This window comes from Panulirus ornatus, chromosome 19, assembly GCF_036320965.1.
Source record: "Panulirus ornatus isolate Po-2019 chromosome 19, ASM3632096v1, whole genome shotgun sequence".
Lineage (NCBI taxonomy): Eukaryota > Metazoa > Arthropoda > Malacostraca > Decapoda > Palinuridae > Panulirus > Panulirus ornatus.
The window spans coordinates 49471146-49490772 of record NC_092242.1 but is presented as its reverse complement, the minus strand read 5'-3'; the positions used below and the strand labels follow the sequence as shown (position 1 = coordinate 49490772).

The 19627-nt window shown below is 42.5% G+C and overlaps 1 protein-coding gene across 1 annotated transcript in view; it reads right to left on the bottom strand.

Moving 5' to 3' along the window:
• The window catches only part of L (zinc finger protein Lobe), a 198468-nt gene that overhangs the window by 39601 nt on the left and 139240 nt on the right, over positions 1 to 19627 (bottom strand). Inside the window, 1 exon segment of the mRNA XM_071673825.1 lies at positions 6512 to 6654. Coding sequence (XP_071529926.1) covers positions 6512 to 6654 — 143 coding nt within the window.

The following is a 19627-nucleotide window of genomic DNA, read 5'->3' as shown; positions in this document are numbered from 1 at the left end:
TTACTCTTAACTTTCTTCTTCCACACACTTTACCAAACTCCGTCACCAGCTTCTGCAGTTTCTCACATGAATCCGCCACCAGCGCTGTATCATCAGCGAACAACAACTGACTCACTTCCCAAGCTCTCTCATCCCCAACAGACTTCATACTTGCCCCTCTTTCCAAGACTCTTGCATTTACCTCCCTAACAACCCCATCCATAAACAAATTAAACAACCATGGAGACATCACACACCCCTGCCGCAAACCTACATTCACTGAGAACCAATCACTTTCCTCTCTTCCTACACGTACACATGCCTTACATCCTCGATAAAAACTTTTCACTGCTTCTAACAACTTGCCTCCCACACCAAATATTCTTAATACCTTCCACAGAGCATCTCTATCAACTCTATCATATGCCTTCTCCAGATCCATAAATGCTACATACAAATCCATTTGCTTTTCTAAGTATTTCTCACATACATTCTTCAAAGCAAACACCTGATCCACACATCCTCTACCACTTCTGAAACCACACTGCTCTTCCCCAATCTGATGCTCTGTACATGCCTTCACCCTCTCAATCAATACCCTCCCATATAATTTACCAGGAATACTCAACAAACTTATACCTCTGTAATTTGAGCACTCACTCTTATCCCCTTTGCCTTTGTACAATGGCACTATGCACGCATTCCGCCAATCCTCAGGCACCTCACCATGAGTCATACATACATTAAATAACCTTACCAACCAGTCAACAATACAGTCACCCCCTTTTTTAATAAATTCCACTGCAATACCATCCAAACCTGCTGCCTTGCCGGCTTTCATCTTCCGCAAAGCTTTTACTACCTCTTCTCTGTTTACCAAATCATTTTCCCTAACCCTCTCACTTTGCACACCACCTCGACCCAAACACCATATATCTGCCACTCTGTCATCAGACACATTCAACAAACCTTCAAAATACTCATTCCATCTCCTTCTCACATCACCACTACTTGTTATCACCTCCCCATTTACGCCCTTCACTGAAGTTCCCATTTGCTCCCTTGTCTTACGCACCCTATTTACCTCCTTCCAGAACATCTTTTTATTCTCCCTAAAATTTACTGATAGTCTCTCACCCCAACTCTCATTTGCCCTTTTTTTCACCTCTTGCACCTTTCTCTTGACCTCCTGTCTCTTTCTTTTATACTTCTCCCACTCAATTGCATTTTTTCCCTGCAAAAATCGTCCAAATGCCTCTCTCTTCTCTTTCACTAATACTCTTACTTCTTCATCCCACCACTCACTACCCTTTCTAAACAGCCCACCTCCCACTCTTCTCATGCCACAAGCATCTTTTGCGCAATCCATCACTGATTCCCTAAATACATCCCATTCCTCCCCCACTCCCCTTACTTCCATTGTTCTCACCTTTTTCCATTCTGTACACAGTCTCTCCTGATACTTCTTCACACAGGTCTCCTTCCCAAGCTCACTTACTCTCACCACCTTCTTCACCCCAACATTAACTCTTCTTTTCTGAAAACCCATACTAATCTTCACCTTAGCCTCCACAAGATAATGATCAGACATCCCTCCAGTTGCACCTCTCAGCACATTGACATCCAAAAGTCTCTCTTTCGCACGCCTGTCAATTAACACGTAATCCAATAATGCTCTCTGGCCATCTCTCCTACTTACATAAGTATACTTATGTATATCTCGCTTTTTAAACCAGGTATTCCCAATCATCAGTCCTTTTTCAGCACATAAATCTACAAGCTCTTCACCATTTCCATTTACAACACTGAACACCCCATGCATACCAATTATTCCCTCAACTGCCACATTACTCACCTTTGCATTCAAATCACCCATCACTATAACCCGGTCTCGTGCATCAAAACCGCTAACACACTCATTCAGCTGCTCCCAAAACACTTGCCTCTCATGATCTTTCTTCTCATGCCCAGGTGCATATGCACCAATAATCACCCACCTCTCTCCATCAACTTTCAATTTTACCCATATTAATCGAGAATTTACTTTCTTACATTCTATCACATACTCCCACAACTCCTGTTTCAGGAGTATTGCTACTCCTTCCCTTGCTCTTGTCCTTTCACTAACCCCTGACTTCACTCCCCAGACATTTCCAAACCACTCTTCCCCTTTACTCTTGAGCTTCGTTTCACTCAGAGCCAAAACATCCAGGTTCCTTTCCTCAAACATACTACCTATCTCTCCTTTTTTCACATCTTGGTTACATCCACACACATTTAGGCACCCCACTCTGAGCCTTCGAGGAGGATGAGCACTCCCCGCGTGACTCCTTCTTCTGTTTCCCATTTCAGAAAGTTAATACAAGGAGGGGAGGATTTCCGGCCCCCCGCTCCCGTCCCCTCTAGTCGCTTTCTACGACACGCGAGGAATACGTGGGAAGTATTCTTTCACCCCTATCCCCAGGGATAATATACATATGTATATACACACACACACACACACACACACACACACACACACACACACGCGCACACACACACACACACACACATACATATATATACATATATATATGTATGTACATAATTCATACTGCCTTTATTCATTCCGGTCGTCACCCCGCCACACATGAAATGACAACCCCCTCTCCCCCCCACAGACGCATGAGGTAGCACAAGGAAAAGACAACAAAGACTACATTTGTTCACACTCAGTCTCTAGCTGTCATGTATAATGCACTGAAACCACAGCTCCCTTTCCACATCCAGGCCCCACAAAACTTTCCATGGTTTACCCCAGACGCTTCACATGCCCTGGTTCAAACCACTGACAGCATGTCGACCCCAGTATACCACATTGTTCTAATTCAGTCTATTCCTTGCAAGCCTTTCACCCTCCTGCATGTTCAGGCACCGATTGCTCAAAATCTTTTTCACTCCATCCTTCTACCTCCAATTTGGTCTCCCACTTCTCCTCTTTCCCCTCACCTCTGACACATATATCCTCTTTGTCAATCTTTTCTCACTCATTCTCTCCATGTGACCAAACCATTTCAATACACCCTCTTCTGCTCTCTCAACCACAATCTTTTTATTACCACACATCTCTCTTACCTTTTCATTACCCATTCTATCAAACCACCTCAAACCACATATTGTCCTCAAACATCTCATTTCCAACACATCCATCCTCCTCTGCACAACCCTATCTATAGCCCATGCCTTGCAACCATATAACATTGTTGGAACCACTATTCCTTCAAACATACCCATTTTTGCTTTCTTAGATAATGTTCTCACCTTTCACACATTCTTCAACACTCCCAGAACCTTCACCCCCTCCCCCACCCTGTGACTCACTTCCGCTTCCATCCGCTGCCAAATCCACTCCCAGATAACTAAAATACTTCACTTCCTCCAGTTTTTCTCCATTCAAACTTACCTCCCATACATATACATACGCATACATATATACACATGTACACATCCATACTGGCTGCCTACATCCATTCCTGTCACCACCTCACCACACACAAAACAGCATCCCCCTCTTTCCAGCAAGGCAGCGCCAAGAAAAGACAAAAAAAAAAAAAAGGCCACATTTGTTCACAGTCAGTCTCTAACTGTCATGTGTAATGCACAAAAACCACAGCTCCCTATCCAAATCCTGGCCCCAAGAGATTATCCCAGATGCTTCACATGCTCTGGTTCAATCTATTGACAGCACATTGACCCCAGTATACCACATCGTTCCAATTCACTCTATTCCTTGCAAGCCTTTCATCCTCCGGTATGTTCAGGCTCTGATCACTCAAAATCTTTTTCACTCCATCCTTCCACCTCTAATTTGGTCTCCTGCTTCTCCATGTTCCCTCCACCTCTTACACATATATCCCCTTTGTCAATCTTTCGTAACTCATTCTCTCCATGTTTCCAAACCATTTCAACACACCCTCTTCTGCTCTCTCAATCACACCCTTTTTATTACCACACATCTCTCTCACCCTTTCATTATTTACACGATCAAACCAACTTACAACACATATTGTCCTTAAACAATTCATTTTTCACACATCCATCTTCCTCCATACAACCCTACCTATAGCTCATGCCTCGCAACCATAGAACATTGTTGGAACTACTATTCCTTCAAACATAACCATTTTTTGCTCTCCGAGATAATGTTCTCTCCTTTCACACATTCTTCATTGTTCCAAGAACCTTCACCTCCTCCCCCACCCTGTGACTCACTTCTGCTTTCATGATTCCATCAGCTGCTAAGTCCACTCCCATATATCTAAAACACTTCACTTCCTCCAGTTTTTCTCCATTCAAACTTACATCCCAATTAACTTGTCCCTCAACCTTATTGAACCTAATAACCTTGCTCTTAATCACACTTACTCTGAACTTTCTCCTTTCACACATTTTTCCAAACTCAGTCACCAACCTCTGCAGTTTCTCACACAAATCGGCTACTAAAGCTGTATCATTGGCAAACAAACAATTGATTCTTTTCCCAGGCCCTCTCATCCACAACAGACTGCATATTTGCCCCTTCTCCAAAACTCTTAAATTTACCTCCCCAACCATCCCATCCATAAACAAATTAAACAACCATGGGGACCTGATATCTATTTATTCATTATATCTATATCATAAATGATCGCTGTTTCCCACATCACGGAGGTAGCGCCAGGAAACAGATGAAGGAATGGCCCTTCCATTCATATACACATATATGTACAAAAACGCACACATACGCACATATACATACCAACACATGCATACATATACATTCACATAGGCAGACACTACATACATACACATGCACATATTCATACTTGCTTGCCTTTTTCCATTCCTGTCACCATCCCACCCAATTGCAAAACAGCATCGCTATCCATGCTTCAGCGAGATAGCGCCAGGAATACAGACAAAAAAGGCCACATTCGTTCACACTCAGTCTCTGAGGATAGGGGAGAAAGAATTTTCAAATTTCCAAAAGATGGAACAGAGAAGGGAACCAAGTGTGGATATTTCCTCTGAGGCTCAGTTTTCTGTTCTTAATGCTTACCTCGCTAACGTGGAAGATGGTGAATATTTATGATTCGTGTGAGAAACTGCAGAGGTTGGTGACTGAGTTTGGAAAAGTGTGAGTGAAAGGAGAAAGTTGAGAGTGAATGTGAATAAGAGTAAGGTTATTAGGTTCAGTAGGGTTGAGGGACAAGTTAAGTGGGATGGAAGTTTGAATGGAGAAAAACTGATGGAAGTGAAGTGTTTCAGATATCTGGGAGTGGACATAGCAGCGGATGGAACCATGAATGCAGAAGTGAGTCTCAAGGTGGGGGAGGGGGCGAAGGTATTGGGAGCAATGAAGAATGTGTGGAAGGAGAGAACCTTATCTCAGAGAGCAAAAATGGGTATGTTTGAAGGAAAAGTAGTCCCAACAATGCTATATGGTTGCGAGGCATGGGCTACAGATAGGGTTGTATGAAGAAGGGTGGATGTGTTCAAAATAAAATGTTTAAGGACAATATGTGGTGTGAGGTGGTTTGATCGAGTAAGTAATGTAACGGTAAGAGAGATAAATGTCTGGATATAAAAAGAGTATGGTTGAGAGAGCAGAAGAGGGCATGTTGAAATGATTTGGACATATGGAGAGAATAAATGAGGAAAGATTGACATAGACGATATATGTGTCAGAGGTGGAAGGAACAAGGAGAAGCAGGAGACCAAATTGGAGGTGGAAGGAACAAAAAAGATTTTGAGCGATCGGGGCCTGAAAATACAGGAGGGTGAGAGGCATGCAAGGAATAGACATACATTTATACACATGTATATATTCATACTTATTTGCCATCATCCATTTATGGCACTACCCTGCCCTACAGGAAACAGCATTGCTACTCCCTGCTTCAGCGAGGCAGTGCCAAGGAAACAGACAAAAAAAAGGCCACACTCATTCACACTCAGCCTCTATCTGTCATATGTAATGCACCAAAACCACAACTCCCTATCCACATCCTGGCCCCATAGACCTTTCCATGGTTTACCCCAGACGTTTTCCATGTCTTGTTTTAGTCCACTGACAGCGTTGACCATGGTATACCACATTGTTCCAATGTACTCTATTCCTTGCATGCCTCTCACCCTCCTGCATGTCCAGGCTCCAGTTGCTCAAATCTTTTTAACTCCATCCTTCCACCTCCAAATTGGTCTTCCACTTCTCCTTGCTCCCTCAACCTCTAACACACATATCCTCTTCATCAACCTTTCCTCACTCATTCTCTCCATATGTTCAAACCATTCCTTACAATATTCTTATTTTTTTCATTATTCCCTAAGAGCATTCATGAGAATTAACCACTTAAGATGACTTTTTAGTGAGCTTATTAACAAGATATTATAATCACTGACTCAAGTAGGTGGTAAACTGCAACACATAAGATAAAAAATTCCTGGAATTAGGCTTGTTAGATAATTTGCTCTATATTACTTCAGTACAACTTTCACCTGAATGGACACCCACCTCCTGGAAAAAGCAGCCTCACAATGGCAACACTTGTACTTCTTGTCCCCTGTGTGTAGCTTGACATGTCTGTCTCGGGAGCGCTTGTGTTTGAAGAGGCGCCCGCAAAACTCACAACGAAATGGCAACTGATCCGCATGAGTCTGAATACAAAGATGAAAGTTAGAAAAAAAATTTACTCAGCAAAATTACAATGACCAAAAGCTTAATTACCAATGAACTGGGATAAGGCATGACAAGAACTGAAAATCAAGTACTACATTAATGCAGTAAAGACCAGAAAGCTGTAATAAGAGAAAAACAAAAAGCCAGACAAAAGTGGTGGCAGAAGAAATAACCATCAAAGGTGAATGGAAAAAAATGGATTCATGTAGAAAGAACAATCAGAAGTTTATTGAGAAAGAAAATAGATGATTAAGGAACTAAGGAAAAAGTGAAGAAATTCTCGGGAAAATATGAATAAGGAATTTGTGTAATTAAATCATTCACATTATATTTCTAGCTTAAACACCTAACACTACCAACTTAATAATTTACTTTATATTTCTAGCTGAAATGCCTAACACTACCAACTTAATCGGTGGCTAAGAATTGCTTTGCACATTTTAGGTCATTATTCATTATAAGATTTGGATGTTTTTTGTCTTGCACTGTAATTTGAATCTAAGGGCCTTTCTTCTCAGGGTTCAATGCAAAGTGATGGTATGTTACCATGCTCATCTTTTTACTCACTCAAGCTTTTCTCTGCCACTGAAAAAGTCTGGTAACCAGAACTGGACAGTGTATGTTGAATGTGGGATGACTAAAGGCATTATTAAGAGTAACTGCTGTGTCATTCATTTTATAGCTTACATTTCTAGCTTTAGCGCAAGAAAACAGACGAAAGAAATGGCCCAACCCACCCCCATACATATGTATATACATACACGTCCACACACGCAAATATACATACCTATACGTCTCAATGTACACACAGACACATACACACACAGACACATACATATATACATATGCACACAATTCACACTGTCTGCCTTTATTCATTCCCATCGCCAGCTCGCCACACATGGAATAACATCCCCCTCCCCCCTCATGTGTGCGAGGCAGCGCTAGGAAAAGACAACAAAGGCCCCATTCGTTCACACTCAGTCTCTAGCTATCATGCAATAATGCCCGAAAACCACAGCTCCCTTTCCACATCCAGGCCCACAGAACTTTCCATGGTTTACCCCAGACGCTTCACATGCCCTGATTCAATCCACTGACAGCACGTCGACCCCGGTATACCACATCAATCCAATTCACTCTATTCCTTGCCCGCCTTTCACCCTCCTGCATGTTCAGGCCCCGATCACTCAAAATCTTTTTCACTCCATCTTTCCACCTCCACTCTGGTCTCCCACTTCTTGTTCCCTCCACCTCCGACACATAAATCCTCTTGGTCAATCTTTCCTCACTCATTCTCTACATGTGCCCAAACCATTTCAAAACACCCTCCTCTGCTCTCTCAACCACGCTCTTTTTATTTCCACACATCTCTCTTAACCTTATATTACTTACTCGATCAAACCACCTCACACCACATATTGTCCTCAAACATCTCATTTCCAGCACATCCACCCTCCTGCGCACAACTCTATCCATAGCCCACGCCTCGCAACCATACAACATTGTTGGAACCACTGTTCTTTCAAACATACCCATTTTTGCTTTCCGAGATAATGTTCTCGACTTCCACACATTCTTTAACGCTCCCAGGATTTCCGCCCCTCCCCCACCCTATGATTCACTTCCGCTTCCATGGTTCCATCCGCTGCCAGATCCACTCCCAGATATCTAAAACACTTTACTTCCTCCAGTTTTTCTCCATTCAAACTTACCTCCCAGTTGACTTGATCCTTAACCCTACTGAACCTAATAACCTTGCTCTTATTCACATTTACTCTTAACTTTCTTCTTTCACACACTTTACCAAACTCAGTCACCAGCATCTGCAGTTTCTCACATGAATCAGCCACCAGCGCTGTATCATCAGTGAACAACAACTGACTCGCTTCCCAGGCTCTCTCATCCACAACAGACTTCATACTTGCCCCTCTTTCCAAAACTCTTGCATTCACCTCCCTAACAACCCCATCCATAAACAAATTAAACAACCATGGAGACATCACACACCCCTGCCACAAACGTACATTCACTGAGAACTAATCACTTTCCTCTCTTTCTACACGTACACATGCCTTACATCCTCAATAAAAACTTATCACTGCTTCTAACAAATTGCCTCCCACACCATATATTCTTAGTACCTTCCACATGTATATACATGTGTATGGGGGTGGGTTGGGCCATTTCTTTCGTCTATTTCCTTGTGCTACCTCGCAAACGCGGGGGACAGCAGAAAAAAAAAAAAAAATCTAGCTTTGAAACCCCATTGTTGCAACCTTTATTATCTGCATCTAAGCACTGCTTTGCATATTTTGCTTCATCATGGTCATCACCCAGTGGACTTTTTATTCATGCATGTGCTTTGGATCTCAAAGTCTTTTCCCATAAGGTTTATTTCTGGTGATAAAATTACTATCTTACTCTTTTTTTCTGTTCTGCTTTCTTTTCTTGGAAAAAGTAACCAGAACTGAATATCTTTCTCCAAATGTGATCTAATTGGAGCATCCTAAAGAGTCCATAGTGTATCTTTCATTCTGTTGTTTATCTTTCTAGTTATGAAACCTAGCAGTGCTAGGTGTATTACATGAAATCAAGAACTGTTTGCATATTTTAGGTCATTACCGATTATCAATGTGTATTTCTAATACCAGCCTATTAAATATTTTACATTTGTATCAAATATCTTTATTACCAAAATGAATTCCTTTGCATTATCTACACTCAAGTCCATTTGCCATGCTTCTGACCACTACATCAACTGATCCAAGCCTCTTATTTTTAGACTGATGCGAATGAAAATGTAAGTGGATTGTGAGACATGGATGACTGTTAGTGCTATGCACCTGGCCATCAGAAGAAAGATCATGGTGAGTGTTTTGGGAGCAGCAGTGTGTGTGTGTGTGTGTGTGTCAGCAGTTTTGATGCAAACGACCAAGTACTTGTGATGGCCTATCTAAGTATGAAGTTGAGTAATGCAGCAATTAAGGGTATTATTGGTGTGCATGGGGTATTCAGTATAGTTTGTGAGTAGTTAATGGCTTGTGGGGTTATGTGCTGAAAAGGAATGATGGTTGGGAATACCTGGATTAAAAATAGGAACATACACAAATATAAATATCTACGTATGAAAGATGGTCAACTGGCATTACTGAATCACATGCCAATTGTTAGGTATGCATAAGAGACACTTCTGAATGTGAATGTGCTGAGAGGGGAAGCTGGAAGTTGGTGGGATGTCTGATCATTACCTTGTGGAGGATAAGGTAATAAAGTGAGCTTGGAAAAGAGAATTGTTTGAAGAAATCCCAAGAGAGATTGGATGTAGAATGGCAAACGGTGAAACTAAATGTAGCTATGGGAGTGGGTGAGGAATGGGAGGTATTAGAGGAATCAGTGCTGGCATGTACGAGATGCTTGTGGCATGCATAAAAATGGAGGTGGGTACTTAGAAAGGGCAGTGAATGATGGGATGATGAAGCAAAGTTCCTAGTGAAAGGCAAAAGAAAGGTATCTGGGCAGTGCTTACAGGGAAGGAGTGCAAATGATTGGGAGATTTATAAGAAGAAAGAAGAAGAGGTCAAGAGGAAGGAGTAAGGGTTCAAAAAAGAGGCAAATGTGAGTTGGAGTGAGCGGGTTTCAGTGTGCAAAAAAAGAAGAGAACCAAAGGGAACATCAGTGTAAGGGGCAATGGGAAAAAGGTAGCAGGTAATAATGAAATAATGAGATGGAGCGAGTATTTTGAAGAACTGGTGAATGTGTTGTTTAATGATAGGGTGGCAGGTATAGGGTATTTGGGTCAGATTGGTATGCAATGTGAGATTCATGGAGAAAGGTTTGGTGAAGACAGAAGAGGTGGTGAAAGCCTTGCATAAGATGAAATGTGGCAAGGCTGCTGGAGTGGATGGTGCAGCAGTTGAATTTCTCAAGAAAGGGGTGACGGTATAGGTGACTGGTTAGCTAAGACTGTCAATATATGTATGGATCAGAGATACAGTGCCACTGCATAAAGGCAAAGGAGACAAAGATGAGCATTCAAAGATATAAGAGATATGTTTGTTGAGTGTATCTGGTAAATTGTTTAGGAGTGCGGTGACCAAGAGGGTGAAGGCATGGACATAGCAACAAGTTGGGAGGCACATTCTTGGAGCAACAAGTTTTTGTATGCAGCATTTATGGATCTGGAGGAAGCATATCATTGGACCGATAGAGATGCCTTGTGGAAGGTGTTAAGAATAATGGTGTGGAAAGGAAGCTGCCAGCAGCAGTGGGAAGTTTTTATCATGGGTGCACAGCAAGTGTAAGAGTAGGAAGAGAGGCAAGTAAGGCATATGTGCAAGTAGGTAAAGAGGAGGGTGAGTGGTTCTAGGTGAAGGTGGGTCTGGAACAGGAGTGTGTGATGTCACCATGGCTGTTTAAATTGTTTATGCTGGTGATGGTGAGGTAGCCAAATGCAAGTCTTGGAGAGTGGGGTAGGTAAGCAGTCTGTAGTGAATGGGGGGGGGGGGGGGAGCACTGGTGATCGATATGAATAAGGAATTGTAGAAGTTGGTGACTAAGTTTGGAGTAGGTGGAAGAAGGAAGATGAGAGTAAATGTGAATAAAAACAAGGTTATCAGGTTTAGCAAAGTAGAGGGACAAATTCTAAGGGTGCGAGTTGGAAAGGAGAAAAATTGGAGGAAGTGAAGTCTTGTAGATACCTGGAGTGGACATGGCAGCAAATGGAACCATCGAAATGGAATAAGTAACAGGGTGAGTGATGGGGTGAAGGTTCTAGCAGCACTGAGGAATGTGTGGAAAGAGATGATATTATCTGAGGAGGTAAAAATGGGTGTTTGAGGTACAGTTGTCCCAATAATGTTATATGGATGTGAGGCATTGGCTACTGATGAGAATGGGCAAAGGAAAGTGGAGGAGTTCATTATGAAACGTTTTGAGGACAATATGTGGTGGTTTGATCAAGTAAGTAATGAAAGAGTAAGACAGAGGTGTGGTAATCAAAAGAATGTGTTTACAGATCTGAAGAGGGTGTACTGAAACAGCTTGGACATATGGAATGAATGAGTGAAGACAGGTTGATAAAGTATACAAGTGTCAGAAATACATGGAAAAAGAAGGGTGAAACCAAACGAGAGAGAGAACGATGGGGTAAAAATAATTCTGAGAGAAAGGGAGAGAGGCATGCAAGGGATAGAGTGAACTGGAGCAATTTGGTGTACAGAGGTCAACAAGCTATACATATATAATTTATTCATTTATTATACTTTATCACTGTCTCCCGCATTAGCGAGGTAGCGTAAGGAAACAGACGAAAGAAAAGCCCAACCCACCCACATACACATGTATAAACATACACGTCCACACATGCTTATATACATACCTATACATTTCAACGTGTGCATACATATACATACACAGACATATACATACATACACATATACATAATTCATACTTGCTGCCTTTATTCATTCTCGTCGCCACCCCACCACACATGAAATGACACCACCCTACCACGCCCATGTGCGAGGTGGCGCTAGGAAAAGACAACAAAGGCCACATTTGTTCACACTCAGTCTCTAGCTGTCATGTATAATGCACTGAAACCACATCTCCCTTTCCACATCCATGGTATATCCCAGATACTTCACATGCCCTGGTTCAATCCATTGACAGCACATCGACCCCGGTATACCACATCATTCCAATTCACTCTATTCCTTGCACTCCTTTAACCCTCCTGCATGTTCAGGCCCCAATCGCTCAAAATCTTTTCACTTCATCCTTCCACCTCCAATTTGGTCTCCCACTTCTCGTTCCCTCCACCTCTGACACATATATCCTCTTTGTCAAGATTTCCTCATTCATTCTCTTCATGTGACCAAACCATTTCAATACACCCTCTTCTGCTCTCAACCACACTTTATTACCACACATCTCTCTTACCCTTTCATTACTTACTCGATCAAACCACCTCACACTACATATTGTCCTTAAACATCTCATTTCCAACACATCCAACCTCCTCCGCACAACCCTATCTATATTCCATGCCTTGCAAACATATAACATTGTTGGAACCACTATTCCTTCAAACAACCATTTTTGCTTTCCGAGATAATGTTCTCGCCTTCCACACATTCTTCAACACTCCCAGAACCTTCGCCCCCTCCCCCACCCTGTAACTTACTTCCACTTCCATGGTTCCATCCACTGCCAAATCCACTCCCAGATATCTAAAATACTTCACTTCCTCCAGTTTTCCCCCATTCAAACCTACCTCCCAATTTACTTGTTCCTCAACCCCACTAAATCTAATAACCTTGCTCTTATTCACATTCACTTTCAGCTTTCTTCTTTCACACACTTTACCAAACTCCTTCACCAGCTTCTGCAGTTTCTCACCCGAATCAGCCACCAGCGCTATATCATCAGCGAACAACAACTGACTCACTTCCCAAGCCCTCTCATCCACAGCAGACTACATATTTGCTCCTTGCTCCAAAATTCTTGCATTCACCTCCCTAACAACCCCATCCATAAACAAATTAAACAAGCATGGAGACATCACACACCCCTGCCGCAAACCAACGTTCACTGGAAAGCAATCACTTTCCTCTCTTCCTATTTGTACATATGCCTTACATCCTCGATAATAACTTTTCAGTGCTTCTAGCAACTTGCCTCCCACACCAAATACTCTTAATACCTTCCACAGAGCATCTCTATCAACTCTATCATATGCCTTTTCCAGATCCATAAATGCTACATATAAATCCATTTGTTTTTCTATTTCTCAAATACATTCTTCAAAGCAAACACCTGATCCACACATCCTCTACCACTTCTGAAACCACAATGCTCTTCCCCGATCTCATGATCTGTACATGCCTTCAACCTCTCAATCAATACCCTTCTATATAATTTCCCAGGAATACTTGACAATCCTCAGGCAATTCACCATGCATCATGCATATAGTGAATATCCTTACCAACCAGACAACAACTCAGTCACCCCCTTTCATAATACATTCCTCTGCAATACTGTCCAAACCCGCCACCTTGCTGGCTTTCATCGTCTGCAAAGCTTTCACTACCTCTTCTCTGTTTACCAAACCATTCTCCCTGACCCTCTCACTTAGCACACCACCTCGACCAAAACACCCTATATCTGCAACTCTATCATCAAACACATTCAACAAACATTCAAAATACTCATGCCATCTCCTTCTCACTTCACCACTACTGGTTATTACCTCACCATTAGCCCCCTTCACCGATGTTCCCAGTTGTTCTTTTGTCTTACGCACTTTATTTACCTCCTTCCAAAACATCTTATTCTCCCTAAGATTTAACGATATTTGCTCACCCCAACTCTCATTTGCCATCTTTTTCACCTCTTGCACCTTTCTCTTGACCTCCTGCCTCTTTCTTTTGTACATCTCCTAGTCATTTGCACTATTTCCCTGCAAAAACTGTCCAAATGACTCTCGCTTCTCCTTCACTAACAATCCTACTTCTTCATCCTATCACTCACTACCCTTGGTAATCTGCTCACCTCCCACCTTTCTCATGCCACAAGCATCTTTTGCGCAAGCCATCACTGCTTTCCTAAACACACACACACACACACACACACACACATATATATATATATATATATATATATATATATATATATATATATATATATACATATATATATATATATATATATATATATATATATATATATAAATATATATTTTTTATTTATATTTATTATACTTTGTTGCTGTCTCCCGCGTTTGCGAGGTAGCACAAGGAAACAGACGAAAGAAATGGCCCAACCCCCCCCATACACATGTATATACATACGTCCACACACGCAAATATACATACCTACACAGCTTTCCATGGTTTACCCCAGACGCTTCACATGCCTTGATTCAATCCACTGACAGCACGTCAACCCCGGTATACCACATCGCTCCAATTCACTCTATTCCTTGCCCTCCTTTCACCCTCCTGCATGTTCAGGCCCCGATCACACAAAATCTTTTTCACTCCATCTTTCCACCTCCAATTTGGTCTCCCTCTTCTCCTCGTTCCCTCCACCTCCGACACATATATCCTCTTGGTCAATCTTTCCTCACTCATTCTCTCCATGTGCCCAAACCACTTCAAAACACCCTCTTCTGCTCTCTCAACCACGCTCTTTTTATTGCCACACATCTCTCTTACCCTTACGTTACTCACTCGATCAAACCACCTCACACCACACATTGTCCTCAAACATCTCATTTCCAGCACATCCATCCTCCTGCGCACAACTCTATCCATAGCCCACGCCTCGCAACCATACAACATTGTTGGAACCACTATTCCTTCAAACATACCCATTTTTGCTTTCCGAGATAATGTTCTCGACTTCCACACATTCTTCAAGGCCCCCAGAATTTTCGCCCCCTCCCCCACCCTATGATCCACTTCCGCTTCCATGGTTCCATCCGCTGCCAGATCCACTCCCAGATATCTAAAACACTTCACTTCCTCTAGTTTTTCTCCAATCAAACTCACCTCCCAATTGACTTGACCCTCAACCCTACTGTACCTAATAACCTTGCTCTTATTCACATTTACTCTTAACTTTCTTCTTCCACACACTTTACCAAACTCAGTCACCAGCTTCTGCAGTTTCTCACATGAATCAGCCACCAGCGCTGTATCATCAGTGAACAACAACTGACTCACTTCCCAAGCTCTCTCATCCCCAACAGACTTCATACTTGCCCCTCTTTCCAAAACTCTTGCATTTACCTCCCTAACAACCCCATCCATAAACAAATTAAACAACCATGGAGACATCACACACCCCTGCCGCAAACCTACATTCACTGAGAACCAATCACTTTCCTCTCTTCCTACCCGTACACATGCCTTACATCCTCGATAAAAACTTTTCACTGCTTCTAACAACTTTCCTCCCACATCATATATTCTTAATACCTTCCACAGAGCATCTCTATCAACTCTATCATATGCCTTCTCCAGATCCATAAATGCTACATACAAATCCATTTGCTTTTCTAAGTATTTCTCACATACATTCTTCAAATCATTATCTTGTGGAGGCAAAGGTGAAGATTTGTATGGGTTTTCAGAAAAGAAGAGTGAATGTTCGGGTGAAGAGGGTGGTGAGAGTAAGTGAGCTTGGGAAGGAGACTTGTGTGAGGAAGTACCAGGAGAGACTGAGTACAGAATGGAAAAAGGTGAGAACAATGGACGTAAGGGGAGTGGGGGAGGAATGGGATGTATTTTGGGAATCAGTGATGGATTGCGCAAAAGATGCTTGTGGCATGAGAAGAGTGGGAGGTGGGTTGATTAGAAAGGGTAGTGAGTGGTGGGATGAAGAAGTAAGATTATTAGTGAAAGAGAAGAGAGAGGCATTTGGACGATTTTTGCAAGGAAAAAATGCAATTGAGTGGGAGATGTATAAAAGAAAGAGACAGGAGGTCAAGAGAAAGGTGCAAGAGGTGAAAAAGAGGGCAAATGAGAGTTGGGGTGAGAGAGTATCATTAAATTTTAGGGAGAATAAAAAGATGTTCTGGAAGTAGGTAAATAAAGTGCGTAAGACTAGGGAGCAAATGGGAACTTCAGTGAAGGGCGCAAATGGGGAGGTGATAACAAGTAGTGGTGATGTGAGAAGGAGATGGAGTGAGTATTTTGAAGGTTTGTTGAATGTGTTTGATGATAGAGTGGCAGATATAGGGTGTTTTGGTCGAGGTGGTGTGCAAAGTGAGAGGGTTAGGGAAAATGATTTGGTAAACAGAGAAGAGGTAGTGAAAGCTTTGCGGAAGATGAAAGCTGGCAAGGCAGCAGGTTTGGATGGTATTGCAGTGGAATTTATTAAAAAAGGGGGTGACTGTATTGTTGACTGGTTGGTAAGGTTATTTAATGTATGTATGACTCATGGTGAGGTGCCTGAGGATTGGCGGAATGCGTGCATAGTGCCATTGTACAAAGGCAAAGGGGATAAGAGTGAGTGCTCAAATTACAGAGGTATAAGTTTGTTGAGTATTCCTGGTAAATTATATGGGAGGGTATTGATTGAGAGGGTGAAGGCATGTACAGAGCATCAGATTGGGGAAGAGCAGTGTGGTTTCAGAAGTGGTAGAGGATGTGTGGATCAGGTGTTTGCTTTGAAGAATGTATGTGAGAAATACTTAGAAAAGCAAATGGATTTGTATGTAGCATTTATGGATCTGGAGAAGGCATATGATAGAGTTGATAGAGATGCTCTGTGGAAGGTATTAAGAATATATGGTGTGGGAGGCAAGTTGTTAGAAGCAGTAAAAAGTTTTTATCGAGGATGTAAGGCATGTGTACGTGTAGGAAGAGAGGAAAGTGATTGGTTCTCAGTGAATGTAGGTTTGCGGCAGGGGTGTGTGATGTCTCCATGGTTGTTTAATTTGTTTATGGATGGGGTTGTTAGGGAGGTAAATGCAAGAGTTTTGGAAAGAGGGGCAAGTATGAAGTCTGTTGGGGATGAGAGAGCTTGGGAAGTGAGTCAGTTGTTGTTCGCTGATGATACAGCGCTGGTGGCTGATTCATGTGAGAAACTGCAGAAGCTGGTGACTGAGTTTGGTAAAGTGTGTGGAAGAAGAAAGTTAAGAGTAAATGTGAATAAGAACAAGGTTATTAGGTACAGTAGGGTTGAGGGTCAAGTCAATTGGGAGGTGAGTTTGAATGGAGAAAAACTAGAGGAAGTGAAGTGTTTTAGATATCTGGGAGTGGATCTGGCAGCGGATGGAACCATGGAAGCGGAAGTGGATCATAGGGTGGGGGAGGGGGCGAAAATTCTGGGGGCCTTGAAGAATGTGTGGAAGTCGAGAACATTATCTCGGAAAGCAAAAATGGGTATGTTTGAAGGAATAGTGGTTCCAACAATATTGTATGGTTGCGAGGCGTGGGCTATGGATAGAGTTGTGCGCAGGAGGATGGATGTGCTGGAAATGAGATGTTTGAGGACAATGTGTGGTGTGAGGTGGTTTGATCGAGTGAGTAACGTAAGGGTAAGAGAGATGTGTGGAAATAAAAAGAGCGTGGTTGAGAGAGCAGAAGAGGGTGTTTTGAAGTGGTTTGGGCACATGTAGAGAATGAGTGAGGAAAGATTGACCAAGAGGATATATGTGTCGGAGGTGGAGGGAACGAGGAGAAGAGGGAGACCAAATTGGAGGTGGAAAGATGGAGTGAAAAAGATTTTGTGTGATCGGGGCCTGAACATGCAGGAGGGTGAAAGGAGGGCAAGGAATAGAGTGAATTGGAGCGATGTGGTATACCGGGGTTGACGTGCTGTCAGTGGATTGAATCAAGGCATGTGAAGCGTCTGGGGTAAACCATGGAAAGCTGTGTAGGTGTGTATATTTGCGTGTGTGGACGTATGTATATACATGTGTATGGGGGGGGTTGGGCCATTTCTTTCGTCTGTTTCCTTGCGCTACCTCGCAAACGCGGGAGACAGCGACAAAGTATAATAAAATAAAAAAAATAAAAAATATTCTTCAAAGCAAACACCTGATCCACACATCCTCTACCACTTCTGAAACCACACTGCTCTTCCCCAGTCTGATGCTCTGTACATGCCTTCACCCTCTCAATCAATACCCTCCCATATAATTTACCAGGAATACTCAACAAACTTATACCTCTGTAATTTGAGCACTCACTCTTATCCCCTTTGCCTTTGTACAATGGCACTATGCACGCATTCCGCCAATCCTCAGGCACCTCACCATGAGTCATACATACATTAAATAACCTTACCAACCAGTCAACAATACAGTCACCCCCTTTTTTAATAAATTCCACTGCAATACCATCCAAACCTGCTGCCTTGCCGGCTTTCATCTTCCGCGAAGCTTTCACTACCTCTTCTCTGTTTACCAAATCATTTTCCCTAACCCTCTCACTCTGCACACCACCTCGACCAAAACACCCTATATCTGCCACTCTATCATCAAACACATTCAACAAACCTTCAAAATACTCACTCCATCTCCTTCTCACATCACCACTACTTGTTATCACCTCCCCATTTGCGCCCTTCACTGAAGTTCCCATTTGCTCCCTTGTCTTACGCACTTTATTTACCTCCTTCCAGAACATCTTTTTATTCTCCCTAAAATTTAATGATACTCTCTCACCCCAACTCTCATTTGCCCTTTTTTTTTCACCTCTTGCACCTTTCTCTTGACCTCCTGTCTCTTTCTTTTATACATCTCTCACTCACTTGCATTTTTTCCTTGCAAAAATCGTCCAAATGCCTCTCTCTTCTCTTTCACTAATACTCTTACTTCTTCATCCCACCACTCACTACCCTTTCTAATCAACCCACCTCCCACTCTTCTCATGCCACAAGCATCTTTTGCGCAATCCATCACTGATTCCCTAAATACATCCCATTCCTCCCCCACTCCCCTTACTTCCATTGTTCTCACCTTTTTCCATTCTGTACTCAGTCTCTCTTGGTACTTCCTCACACAGGTCTCCTTCCCAAGCTCACTTACTCTCACCACCCTCTTCACCCCAACATTCACTCTTCTTTTCTGAAAACCCATACAAATCTTCACCTTAGCCTCCACAAGATAATGATCAGACATCCCTCCAGTTGCACCTCTCAGCACATTAACATCCATATATATATATATATATCCCTGGCGATAGGGGATTAAGAATACATTCCACGTATTCCCTGCGTGTCGAAGAAGGCGACTAAAAGGGGAGGGAGCGGGGGGCTGGAAATCCTCCCCTCTCGATTTTTTTTTTTTTTATATAATTTTCCAAAAGGAGGAACAGAGGGGGGCCAGGTGAGGATATCCCACAAAGGCTCAGTCCTCTGTTCTTAACGCTACCTCGCTAACGCGTGAAATGGCGAATAGTTTAAAAGAAAAGAAAAAAGAAAATAATGTGGC